This window comes from Talpa occidentalis, unplaced genomic scaffold, assembly GCF_014898055.3.
Source record: "Talpa occidentalis isolate TD23 unplaced genomic scaffold, MPIMG_talOcc4v2.1 talOcc4.5, whole genome shotgun sequence".
Lineage (NCBI taxonomy): Eukaryota > Metazoa > Chordata > Mammalia > Eulipotyphla > Talpidae > Talpa > Talpa occidentalis.
In genome coordinates, this window is record NW_023604861.1 from 45,060,679 (window position 1) to 45,074,746 (window position 14,068).

The following is a 14,068-nucleotide window of genomic DNA, read 5'->3' on the forward strand; positions in this document are numbered from 1 at the left end:
TCTGACTTACAATTATTTCTTTCTTAACTATTTGTTTTATGAAACCTTGACTTAGCTTGTATTTTTTCAGGATTCTGGCCTCCACCAGGATTTATTTAACTTGGGTCCATACCCCTGAAATTTTGTGAAAAAAATTGTGTGTTTGTGTGTGTGCGTATTCTGCAGAGAGCCTTCATCAGCTTCTTTGGGGCTAAATGTCTTACATAAGCTAATCCGTCTAGAAGAGTTTACCTGCTCTAATAATTTCAACTGTCATCCATCAGTTGATGTCTTCTATCTGTTGCTTCCAGCCTACTGCTTTCCAGATATCATGTAGTTTTCTTACTTCGGCAAGTAAAAAATTAATTCATCTTTCCCCCTAAATCAGCTTTGTTTTTCAATATTCTCCATTTAATTTGTAGATCTCACCATCCAACCATCATCCAAGGTGGAAACATAAAACTCATTCTTTTTTTTTTACATTATTTTTTAATTTAAATTTTATTTTTATATTCCCCATACAATTACAATCCCCTTATTTTGACCCCAAGCCCTCCTTTCCCCACCCCCCACCCCCCATAGAGTGTCTCTGGTTCATAGTTGTTTGTTGATTTTGATATTTTATTTCTTTTTTTTTTTAATAATAAATTTTATTTTTATATTCCCCATACAATTGCAGCCCCCCCATTCTGACCCCAATTCCTCCCCTCCCACCCCCGCCCCCCTAAAAGTGTCTCTGGTTCGTAGTTTTTTGTTGATTTTGATTTTCACTTTCTTATAGTTATTCGTTTTCCTTTTCCTGGTCCCTTATTTAAGTTTTCTAGATTCCTGCTATGAGTGAGGCCATCCGGTATTTTTCTTTTTCTTTCTGGCTTATTTCGCTGAGCATGATCCCTTCCAGCTCCATCCATGTTGCTGCAAATTGCATGTGTTTATCTTTTTTGATTGCTAAGTAATATTCCATGGTGTATATGTACCACATCTTCTTGATCCAGTCATCTATTTTTGGGCATTTGGGTTGTTTCCAAAGCTTAGCTATTGTAAATAGTGCTGCTATAAACATAGGGGTGCAGGTGCTCTTTGGAATTGATGTTTCTGTGTCCTTTGGGTAAATACCTAGGAGTGGAATTGCTGGATCATATGGAAGCTCCATGTTTAGGAGGTCAAGAAATCTCCACACAGCTCTCCATAGTGGTTGGACCAGTTTGCACTCCCACCAGCAGTGTAGGAGAGTTTCTTTTTCTCCACACCCTCGCCAACATTTGTTGTTGCTAGTTTTTTTAATATGTGCCATTCTCACTGGTGTAAGATGGTATCTCATGGTAGTTTTGATTTGCATTTCCCTGATTACAAGTGATGTTGAACATTTTTTCATATGTCTGTTGGCCATTTGCATTTCCTCTTCAGAGAAGTTTCTTTTTAGCTCTTCTGCCCATTTTTTGACTGGATTATTTTCTTTGTTTTTGTTGAGTCTCATCAGCTCTTTGCATATTTTTGTGATCAGTCCTTTATCATTAGTGTTGTGTGCAAAAATGTTCTCCCAGTCGGTGGGGTTTCTCTTTGTTTTTGTTATTGTCTCTTTTGCTGATAAAGCTCATTCTTACCCCTCCTTCTCAACTTCGGCCTCTCCTCCCCACTCTCATCCTTTAGCTTTCATCATCGAATCTGTCACAAAGCTTTGCTGATTCTACATTTTAAATAGTTTTCCTGTGCACTCTCCTTTTCATCCCTGGAAAACACCACAGTCCTTTCTAACTGCCCAGTTCTCAGACATGTTCCACAAAATTCATCCTTCACACTTTTCCAGAAGGATGCATATAAAAAGTAGTTATGAATATATCACAGCTTTGGTGGTGTCCTATTGGTGGACTGGGTTGGCAAACTACTGCTTGTTTTTGTAAATACAGTTTTATTGGCACACAGCTACACTTTTCATGTATTGTTGATGGTTGCTTTCCTGCTATAACAGAGTTGAATACTTACAACAGAGACCATGTTGATGGCCCACAAAACCTAAAATATATACCCTTGGATTATTAGAGGACATATTTTCTGATTCCTGGCCCACAAGGTCAAGATAAACCTCCTTTAGTCTGGCTCATCAGACTTTTTATAACCTGACCCTATCTCTGTTACTTGATTTCTCAACACTTCTTCCTCAGCACATATTCTCTATTCACAGAGGACTGCTTTTTGGTCTCTTTGGACATTCTTCAGTCCACTAGCTGCTTCATTATCTCTAGACCTTTGGTCCAGGGCTCCTGTGCTTCAAGTCCCATCTTGCCTAGATATTTGCCATTGGTTTTAGACTTAAGATAAGGCATTACCTCCTTCAGGAGCATTTTTATATTTATATATCCTGAAACTTTTTTTTTAAAGTTAGGAGCTCTCATGGACTTCTATAAACTATCCTTAATAGGGATCATTCCATTTTCATGCTTTATAATTATTGTTTTTTGATCTCTCCTCTCCCCAAGTCAATACTAGATTGTGAATTTTTCAGGACAGGAATCTTTATATCCTTAATTCCAGGAACAGTGTCTTTTCATACTCGGAACTCAGTCTTGCTAAAAGTAGTAACTATAGAGTGGAACAGAATTCTATTTCTATAGTTTTCTTGTTCAATTCCTTTGTTACAGATTCTGTGTGCATACCAAAATGCACAGAAGTCAGTGGTTTGTTTGGAATAAGAACCCATAACTGTCTCTGGACTATTCCAATCTGCCTAGGAAACTCTAAAAGAATAAGACATTGGCTTATTAAAGTTGTAACTGCATTTTCAGTAATTAATAAATCTAACAAAGCACTACATATTTGTCTCCAATTCTCTGTCCATAAAATGGTTATAGTAATATCTGCCTCTAGTTTTCTTAAAATATTTATGATCATAAAGTAATACTGTAAGCATAAAAATATAGCCATTGCAAATAAGGGAGCATTAGTAAACTCAGAATGATAGGAGTTTGAATAGATGTGATAGTGAATTAAATTTCACATTTTGGTTGATGGAATTTAGAAGTTTAGATTTATCTGCTATAGGAATTTAGAAAACCTAAATAAAAGACCAGGAAAAAGACTAATTAATACAAAGTAAAAATCAAAATCAACAAGCAACTATAAACCAGGGAGGGTGGGGGTAGGGAGAGGAAGGATTAGGGTCAAAATATGGGGGGGTGCAATTGTATGGGGAATATAACCAAAATGAAAATGCATACATTGTGCAGAAATGAAAAATGATGTAAGAATTATATAAAATAAAATATTAAAAAAGAAAATAGATTTAGCTGCTATTATCTTAAACTACAAGTATTCTCAAATATGAATATAAAATTTCAATTTAAAATTAATTTTGTCTGGGGCCTCCCCTGGTGGCGCAGCGGTTGAGCACTGGGTTGTGAAGCTGCCTGCAGCCTCTTCAGTGCCGGTTCGATACCTGGCTGCTCCCCAGCCACAGAGGAGGGTCCCACATGGCACGCAGACCTCTCGTGCCGTCCGCTGCTCCCCTCAGTAGTGTACTTCGTCAGTCTGCCTGTTCTGCTCCCTGCTCTGGCTCTGGTGAATTCTCTCACCCTCCCGTGCTTCTGACTGTGCCCAGTGCTTGTATAAATAAATAAATAAATAAATAAATAAATAAATAAATAAATAAATAAATAAATCTTTAAAAAAATTAATTTTGTCTGTATACAGATTTCTATTAAATTTATCTTCTTTATAAATTAATTTGTATTTCGTTCTCTTCAGTTATAACCCATTCTCTCATAACTCTGTTATGTAAATTTTAAATGTAAGATTGAGACTCAGGTTTCAGAAAGACATAAATAAATCAGTGTATTATTCGTTCCCTGAACACCTTTTCGAAATTTTAGAGAAAATTTCTGGGAAATCAGGTTGAATTCTTATTTGAAAATGACTTTCTTAAACACACCTGTTTAAAAATAAGTACATCACCTGATTTTACAAAGTGTCATATTCATCTATTAATTTTTTTGGGGGGGGCTTCACTTTCCTTCTTGTGAGTTTTAAAAATAATGATAATAATCTGGTTGACTTTAAACCTTCTGTTGCTTCTTCTTCATTCCCTTCCCTTTGTTGTTTACATTTTAACAAAGTCCCTTCTTCAAAATTTTGCTTACCTCCTTCTCTGGCTACTCTTTTCTATGTCCTCCAGTTTGTGTTGTTGCCTCACTGTGTTCAGCCCTCTCAGGAATACATTGTGCCTTAATTACTGACTCATCTTACTTAGGCTACATCTAAAGTACTCTGAGAGCAGGGTCTTATTAAATCTTGTATCTTCATGTTTTCCATACACCCTATCAGATGGTTGGTGCTTAATGTTTTCCAATACTATTATACCAAATTATACTTTTAATTATAATTTTCATGGAGAAAATTTAAGGAGTAATAATGCAAACAAAGATGAATAAAGATATGTCTTGAAACAGATCTGGTTCCTCTGATTTTCTTCCACAGATTCCAAGCCCCATAGCTTTTTGTTTGACATATTGGTGTTCATCATCTTATACCACAATCTCATCCCCATTAGTCTGCTGGTCACTTTAGAAATGGTGAAATACACTCAGGCCCTATTTATAAACTGGGTGAGTACTAAAATCAGAGTTTTTAAAAGATCTCTCTGGAGTGTGGGTTTTGTTTTCTTTTAACAAATTGGAGTAGCCGAATTCCTATGAGGGGGATAGTGGAGCCAATGAGCCAGTTAAGCTTTCAACAAGCTTAGCATTAATGTTATTCTGACTGAGCTGTGCCTGGGCTTCTCTGCCTCACTCTTCAGGACCCCATTTTTTTCATATCTGTTCTTTTTCTAGCTGATAAGAAAGATTTAAGAGACAGCAGCTTAACTGTAACTGTAGAGAAATATTCAATCCATTAACAGTTAAGATATTCATAGTGGGAGAGAGTCCTGTAGACTTAAAATAGATCTCTGGATCACGGCAAGCATGATAGTGGCAGAGTCATTCCAGAATCACTTCAAGTGCAGGAGAAGGTTTTTTAGGTCACAACCCTATATTGACAGCAGTTAATTCTTAAAAATGAGAATGAACATATTTTCAATTAAATATGGGGTTATAATTTTTCATATTTTTAAAGAAACTATCCTTTCAATGTGTTAGTGTCTTACTACCATCATTATTTTAACAACTACAAAGTGAGACAAAATACTTTCAAAAACATTAACATTTAATCATCATAGCTCTGCTGTGAGATCTGTGGCATTGCTCCCATTTTGTAGTTGTGGTAGGCAAGATACACCCAAGGTCCTACAGCGTGACTGAGGCAAAGCCAGGATTTGAATGTCAAGACTCCCAATTCCAAGTCACCAGCACAGCAACATTTGCTTCTACATGGCATTACTTCTCTTGAATTGACTCTCCCAAAATATATGATAAAGTAGCAAGTATTAGTTCAAATCTAAGTATTCTAGGCTTCTTTGTGAATTATTTCTAAATGTCAGGCACATCGAAAGAAAAATAGTAGTATAGCCACCCTGAAGAAATTTTAAGCCTAGTTCTGACTGTGGTTTGGCTGTTTTGCTTTTTGCAGGATGAAGATATGCATTATAAAAAAAATAATGTCTATGCAATGGCCAGAACATCCAATCTTAATGAAGAGCTTGGACAGGTGAGGGCTCTTCAGGGTCTGGGGAGAGTGATAGGACCTTTCAAGAAGGTGGATCTAGGGAGAATTTGCACAAAGTTAAAGTGCCATATTCAGTGACAGGTTATAGTTCACAGGAAACCCTGTGGAGACTCAAAAGTATAATTCGTTCAAATATTGATACTATTACATCATGAGGGGCAAGTAGAATAGATGTAATGCAGGTTGTTATATGTTTATGAAAGAGTGAAACAAAGCTGGAAGGGCAGATAGGGAAAGCTTGGCTTAACTCTAGGGTTTTCAGTTAGTTTTCATGGAGTCACAGCCAGCCTGGGACCTGCCAGTAGTGGGCATTTCCTGCTTCCCTGAGGCAGATGACACTCAGAGGAGCTTCTACAGGTTGCTGCAAAATTTCACACGTGCTAAAGCCATGCATCTGCCCAAAGCTCTGCAAGGGTAAAAATATAACTTCTAATTTTTTTGCTGAAAATTATTCTCAGTGGTAGACCCTAACTTGGAATCCTGCGATAAATGATTGGGATAAAGGAAGTCTTGAGTTTCTCGACTGTGCAATATAAGAGGCAGGAATGGTACTAGCTTACCAGCAGACATTTAGATACTCTTTAAGTGGTTTATTGTGTTTTCACTTTTTAAAAAATATTTTTGCATGAAAATTGGGTGTAGGTCAGAGGTGCAGGGGCGGGTGAGAGGATTCACCAAGACAGAGTGAGAAGCAGAACAGGTGTATTTACTGAACTACCCTGCTGAGGGGAGAAGTGGGCAACACAGGAGAGGTCTGCTGCATCAAACTCAGACCATAGTGGTGACAGCACTGAGACTTAACTTCTAGACCACGAGGGAGGCCTTGGTTTATTGTTTTCATTAGCTTTTCCATAGCATCTTTAGGATTGTCAATATATATTATTATATAGCTGCAAATAATGACAGTTTTACATCTTTCCCAAATTGCATTCCTTTATGTCTTTCTCTTGCCTGATTGTTCTAGCTAGGACTACCAATACTATGTTGAATAGTAGTGGTGAAAGGGGACAGCTTTATCTTATATCAGATCTTAGTGGAAAAACTTTTAGTATTTCACCATTAAGAACGATGTTAGCTGTGGGTTTATCATATATGGTCATTATTATGTTGAGGTATGTTCCACTATCTACCCCCAGTTTTTTGAGTGTTTTAATGATAAATGGATATTGAATTTTATCAAATGCTTCCTTGGCACCTATTGATATGACCATATGGATTTTTTCTTTCCTTTTGTTGATGTAGTGAATTACATTGATTGATATACAGATGTTGAGCCATCTTGAGTTCCAGCAATAAATCTCACTTGGGTATCGTGTATGATATTTTAATACATTGTTGGATATGGTTTGCTAGATTTTATTGAGGATTTTTGCCTCTGTGTTCATTAGGGAAATTAGTCTATAGTTTCTTTATGTTTGTTTGTTTTCTGTGTTTTCTTGGTGTGATTTTTGGTATTTGTATGATTTTGGTATTAGGTTATGTTACCCTCTTAAAATCTATTTCGAAGTGTTCACTTTTTCTCAAATTTTTGAAGAATCTGAGCAGGTTAAGTATTAACTCATCATTGAAGGTTTGGTAGAACTCACTAATAAAGCCATCTAGCACTGGAATTTTGTTTTTAGGGAAACTTTTGGTTACTGCTTCAATTTCCTTGCTCGCGTAATTGGTCTGAATCTTTCTTGAATTTGTCCATCTCCTCTAGGTTATTCAACTTATTAGCATACAAATGTTCATAGTAATCTCCATGATCCTCTGAATTTGTGAGATGTCTGTTGTAACTTCTTTTCTTTCATTTCTGATACTAATTATTTGAGTTTTCTCCCCTTTTTGTGACCTTAGCTAGAGGTCTCCATTTTGCTTAAATTTTCAAAGAATCAATGTTTGGTTTAATTCGTCTTCTGGACTATCTTTTTGATTTCTATTTCATTTATCTGCTCTAATTTTTAAAAATTTCATTCCCTCTACAGGCTTTTGGTTTTATATGTTCTTTTTCTAGTTCCTTAAGGTGAGTGATAAGGTTATTTATTTGAACTCTTTTTCTTGATATGAGCCTGTATTGATATGTAATCTTCTCTTAGTACTATTTTTGCTGTGTCCCATACATTATGGAAGGTTGTGTCTTCATTCTGTTTAGATAACTGGATGTTTCTTTAGCTGCATGGAATTTTATATTTAGTTCTTTCTCCGGGCTTGGACATTTTCCCGCATTACTTATTTAAATAATTCTCTGTTCCTTCTTTCATTTTCCCCTTTCTGAGGTACCCATTCTTCCTATATTGCCTTCCCTTTTTGAATTAGATAATTCTCGAAGTGCTTCTTAAGTTTTATCTCCTTCATTTCACTCATTCTTCTTCCATCGGTACTCTTTGTGCATTACCAGATTCAAGGTCATAGATTTAATTTTTCATTCGGTGCCTTCTCCTTCCAAAGCTTTCTCCAGAATTTTTCATCTCTTCTATTGACATTTTTTCCATCCTACATCTCCATTATTTTTTTATTTAAAGCTTCATTTTCAGTCTTCTGCTTACTAATTTTATTTCTCAGGATATTCCTTTGTTTTATGAGTTTTCTTGTATAATCATCTTTTCTGTTTCTTGCACTTCTTGTTTATCATGGCAATTTTCTACTCTGTATCTGACAGGAAGAAAAGATCTTCCATATCTTTATGGATGAAAGATTTATTCACCCTCTGTGGTGTAGTATTCCTTCGGGACTCAAGCACTATTTGTTTTTTTCCATCTCCCCATTATTTGTTTTCTAAAAATTAAGGTTGCAGAGCTTCAACTTTTCTAGTAGATGGCACTGTATGTCAGGGAGAACTAACCCGGAGCTGGGTCTTCTGAGGGTAGGAGATGGTCAAGGAGAGTCTCCTGCTGGGGAGCTTGTGCATGACTTGAACCTGTTACTGCTGTTAGCTCCAGTCTGGGTTTCATACCCCATGTCTCTATAGTCTGTGGCTCCCTGCGCTTTCCATAGCAGTTTCACTGTTATCTGCTTGGCCTTTTTATCTGCCCACTTCTCAGAGAAATGGATGGGGGAGTTGAGCCTTCTGAACTTTATCTTCCTCATTTGGTCCTTGTTTGCCTGGCTCACCCGAAAACTATCACCTGTATCTCCCATCATGGTTAGATCCACAACAAATTTGCTCTTCCTAAGTGTGGGTATGAACCACAATTTCCTCCATGGTGAAAGCCTCTCCCCTACTCACACTTTTGTTACCCCAATTTAAATTCTATTACAGTCTCTTCTGTTGTGCAGTCAGTACTGATCCCCAGTTTTTGGTGAGACTCTGAATTTGCCAGCATGCATTGTGGGATTTGCTGAGTCCAGTATCTATCTGGGCACTCACTCCATTCTCCCTGGAGTGAAGTAGGGAGCTTCCTCTGATATCACTGTCCCTGAATCTCTTCTTTGTCTTGTCAAGAAAAAAAAATATATACTTTGTTTTTATTTTCCTTTTCTTTGTTCATGTGTTTAAATTATTCTTTAAAATAGCACACACAAAATCTAGTTATATTCTGATTCTAATAAATTCAGCATTTAATTATTTGTGAATCTGATTCTATTTCTCATTTTTCTGCTGGTTTTCATTTTGGGTGCTTTACTTAATTATGACCCCATAATCCTTGGAAATTTTTTTGGTAGGAATTCTTTGAAGGCTGGGTTGAAGTTGCATTTGTACAGAAAGCATTTGCATTTACCTCTGCCAATCATATGGCTGCTTTAAATCCTCTTCTTAAGGTACTGAGAGAATTTGGCTACAAGCCCTCAGAGAAGCCAAATTTTGTTAACATTCTCAAGTGAAACACATTCTTCCACCCTGTCTCAAGATTTAATGAGGCAAATTCATTCTCTTTCACTTTCACTCTGAGGGCCCACTCTTCTGGCCAGAATTATGAGGGATACTGCATTAGATTTTCTACCTGAGACAGCCTATTGCTTTACTTTCTACTTTCTGACTCCAGTGTGCCTTCAAGGTGAAAACTTTAGATATCCATGGTGAGAGAAGAAACTCCCTGATACTTTCCACACTTAATTCTGAATTTGACCTCTGAGGGTCATTTACTTCTGGGAAAACTCTGATACATTTTAAAACATGAGTTTTTATATTTTACCTTCATTATCCTAGTTTTCATCAGAAGGACAGTTCATGTTATTTAGTTCATAATATTACACAAAATGGAAGATCTCTTTTGCCCTTTTCAATATAGATCTTTACTTGCCTTCCCAAGTGCAACTTCTTATTTTAATATGGCAATGTATATTTTACTAGGAAATTCTCCATTTTGGCTTTCTTAATTTGTTAGAGTTGCAAGAAACATTTAAGAAATATTCTGCATCAGTTATTAGAGATGAAAAAGAAAGGATATATATTTTAATACTACCAGCACACACACACACACACATTCATGTTCATACTCCCTTTTCCTAAAGAATGTTCCTACAACTTGTATGATTGATTTATCCAGAGAATCAACATTTGCATTGATCTTTTCAACTAATTTATTTTTCCTTTAATAAATTTCAGGGTTTTTTTTATTAGTTTCTCCAACTGGTTTCTTTCGATTATTTTCTCTGTAATTTCTAAAGAGAGCATGATATGAATTTTTTTACTTTTAACTTTCCCTCTCTAATAATAAAACACTGATGGCTAGCATTTTCTTATTTATGTTACCTATTCAAATCTGAAATTAAGGTCTAAAAGAATATGAAATACTGAATGAAATGTTCTGCATTTTCTTAAATATCCTTTACCTTCATCACTTTTTTTTGTGTTTTATCTGTTTATTTATATTTTGTGAAGTTTGTATGAGTTGATCATCATTCTTCCTCATAATGTTGTCTTCTATCATTACTTAACATCTTTAATTTATGCCCTCAATTTTATCATCTGTTTTGCTACTATGATTGCATTTTTGGTCTTAATTTTTGTTTACTGAGCCTCTTTTCCAGCCCTGATTTTCTTTTCAAAAATCATATTGGCAGCTTGGTTAGCTCAGTTGGCAGAGTATGAGACTCTTAAAAATCACATTTTTAAAATGTGTTTTTGTGTACATGTATGATAGCTTTGGAATTTTATCATTTTTTTGGTTAGTATATTTAATAAAATGTAATATTTGTATCTCTCTCTTCTTCCCACCTAATAATACAGAAGTCTTAAAACTGTTTAACTCCATAGCACTTCACATTATTTGTTAGGCAGAAGTGATCATCTAAAGAATTTTCATGTGCTTTTAGAAATGAGCATTATATTTGTGGTCATGATTAAAATTATTTTGAATTAGTTTTTTTTATCTGATATACATATTATATTGATATCAGTCTCTTTCTTCATCCATCTATCCATCTACCTACCTACTTAATGTTGTCTAGATGCTTTTGATGGACATTCTCATGGTAAAAAACTGAACTTAAACTTCTGATTTTCACAGGTGTGATGCGTTAAACTTTCATTTGTATATTGCAATAGGTTTACACCTACTATGTAAAATAAAGAGCATGACCTCTTAACAAAGTATAAATATTAATGGTAAAATTCTCACAGGTGGCGATTCTTGTTTTCTAAAAATTCATATTTTAAGGATTTAAAGAGAAAGAACTTCATCTTGTCTCTGCCCTAAAACATTTTAAATTTGTATCATTTCATGCTAATTTTTTCTTTGTTCAGGTAAAATACTTATTTTCTGATAAAACAGGAACCCTCACTTGCAATATTATGACATTTAAGATGTGTACCATCGCAGGTATAATTTATGGGTAAGTGTTCTTATTCCCATACTCTGTTGGAATTCTCTTCTTTTGCTTAATAAAATTAATTTTTATTTACTGTAAAATGTATCTGAGTTTATAATAGCATAGCTATAGTTAAATGAGATTGAAACTTAATATAACCTATGTGAAAACTTGCAATTGTTAAAGAATATGGTTTATACATGGTTCCTAAATTACTAAGGAGTTTTGTATTTGTACTCTTGTAACTGTTAATTTTTCCCTTCATTCCCCTTAGAAGTCAGCCTAGCACAGGTGATGTTGGTACAGAAGACTTAAGGTAATTTGACAACATTCTTTTCTCCTTTGCCACAGAACTCCATTGTTTAGACTTCCAGGGAGCTCCCCTGGACAGATCTTTCCCATGTGGTGTTCAAAGAATTCACAATCTTGTGTTTAATTTATTGCTTTTATGGTTACTCTTTCTCAAATTCTTATAACTACAGTTTTCAACACAAGTTCAGGCATTTTCGAATGCCAATTTGCAAGTGGGGGCCTGAGAGCATGCATAATTTGAAAGTAGTATAAATTTTTGCTCTATTTCTATAAACTTTCTATAGACTTTTAAGTGTGACTTACTAAAACAGATAAGGCACTTTGTTGCTTTAGAACTTCTGATTACAAACCGGCACTGTCAGGAATTTTTTGTTAACAAGATGCTTCTCTGTTCTTCCTCAATAGGGCATCTTCTGTCATAGATTCTTGTGATTTTAATGACCCAACATTATTGGAGAACTTAGAGAATGGCCATGTAAGTGTGCTGTTTCCATTCTAAGTCAATAAGGCAATGCTGTATAGCTTTGAAATGTATATATGGTTTCCTAAAAGGCATGATTTTCTGAGCCTAGAAAAGAGAAAGTATGTAAATTTTTTGATGTTAGTATAGTATAATATAATGTAATAGAGTGTGGTATCCATGTACCCATGTGAACTGAGCACTGAACTTAGTGTGAGTGAATTCAACCATCACACAAAAAACACTTTACTGTGTACCGACTATGTAAGACCACTTCTATTTGCTTTTAAGCTCTTTGGCTCCACTGGCACCTACACCTATTTTTACCTACCTATTTTAAGCTATTGGCCATACTTTATTTGAAATACTGATCTTGTCAAAACCAGAGGTGATCTTTTAAAACATAAGTCTGCATAGGTCCTTCCATGGGTTTAAAAACCTTCTGAGTATCATGAAGTGATACAAATTTAAAATGTTCTAGGGCAAAGACAAGTTTTAGGGCAAAGTTTTTCTCTTTCTTTAGCATCACACTTAAGTTAAAACCCAAACTCATTACTGTGGTCTTTCTTCCAACCTCATCATGTGTCATTGTTCTGCTTGATAAAGATACTAAAGTCATACATGTCTTGAAGCACCACAAACATATGAATCTATCTCTTGGGGCCTTTGAAAGTATTATTTCCTTTGTTTACTGAGTGCTATTGTCACATGTAAATTGACACAGCTAACTAGCCTTTCCTTCTAGGTCTCAATTAAAATGTCATTTCAATATTCTTTTTCCTGAACCAACTACCTAAAATTGGCTTCTGTTGTCTCTATTATAGCCCAATTTGTTTCCTTCAACTTTGAGAAAACTTGTCTTCCTAAGAAGAATAGAAGCTCCAAGAGGGGAGGGTTGTCTGATTCCTGGTAATCTCTCCAGCATCCTGTAGTGTCCCTGACTTGGTAGCCATGTCACAAATACATGTTGTGAAAGCACAACATTGTTTTTAGCTGACATCTGACTCTATAGCTGAAGTGAAACTTTAGTGGGTACAAATTTCACACTAACTTATTTTGCTGGTATTGGAAGAGACTTACTAGCTCTATCCCTTTTTTTCGTAGCCTACAGATGAATACATAAAAGAATTTCTTACCCTGCTATGTGTGTGTCACACTGTTATTCCAGAGAGAAATGGAAATAATATAATCTACCAGGCTTCCTCCCCAGGTAGGTGTAGTATACACAGAGATCACCTGGCAGGTGATAAGCTGACAGGAGAAGTGATGCTCCTACTGATACCCTGGTTGCTCCTGTGTCTCTCGTTCCCTCAAGTTCTTACCAGTCAGAGGGTAACTGTGGTATGGTGCAGCTCTGCAGTTGTGGGGTTGCTGCTCCCCACATCCTCAAAAACTTCTTAGGAAGTGGGTGTGGGAAGGGAGTGTCTCAGGAAGTTAGGGTTCAGCAGAATATTTGGTGATATCGATAAAGACATAGATGGAGGGGAGGGCCATCTGGTTGTGACATGTGCCACCACAGTGACCTTCAGGTTTGATCTGGCTGATCTGGCTGGAAAGGCAGGTTTCCCCTTCCTCCCTCAGTGCGCCATGTGCGTCCCTCCACAAGCTGCATACTCTGTCAAGGAGGACATTCTTCCCCTAATAGACAGATCATTCTTCCATCAAGGGTATATAAGCAGTTGCACTCCCCTGCTAGAACCTCCAAACAAGCTCTCAGTAAAACATGGGTAAAGTTAAGGCCCTGCAGAATTTAGAAAACTTAAATAAGAGACCAGGAAAAAGACTAATCAATACAAAGTAAAAATCAAAATCAACAAGCAACTATAAACCAGAGATACACTATGGGGAGGGGGGAGAGAGGAGCGGGGAGAGGAAGGACTAGAGTCAAAATAAGGGGGGGAAGCAATTGTATGGGGGAATATAACCATA

General features: G+C 36.1%; 1 protein-coding gene across 1 annotated transcript in view; it reads left to right on the top strand.

Moving 5' to 3' along the window:
* The window catches only part of LOC119258514 (phospholipid-transporting ATPase IB-like), a 136,753-nt gene that overhangs the window by 27,437 nt on the left and 95,248 nt on the right, over positions 1-14,068 (top strand). The window contains exons 11-16 of the mRNA XM_037526806.1: positions 4,450-4,577; positions 5,539-5,616; positions 11,303-11,391; positions 11,642-11,683; positions 12,085-12,154; positions 13,244-13,349. Coding sequence (XP_037382703.1) covers positions 4,450-4,577; positions 5,539-5,616; positions 11,303-11,391; positions 11,642-11,683; positions 12,085-12,154; positions 13,244-13,349 — 513 coding nt within the window. The remainder of the gene's footprint in view (positions 1-4,449; positions 4,578-5,538; positions 5,617-11,302; positions 11,392-11,641; positions 11,684-12,084; positions 12,155-13,243; positions 13,350-14,068) is intronic.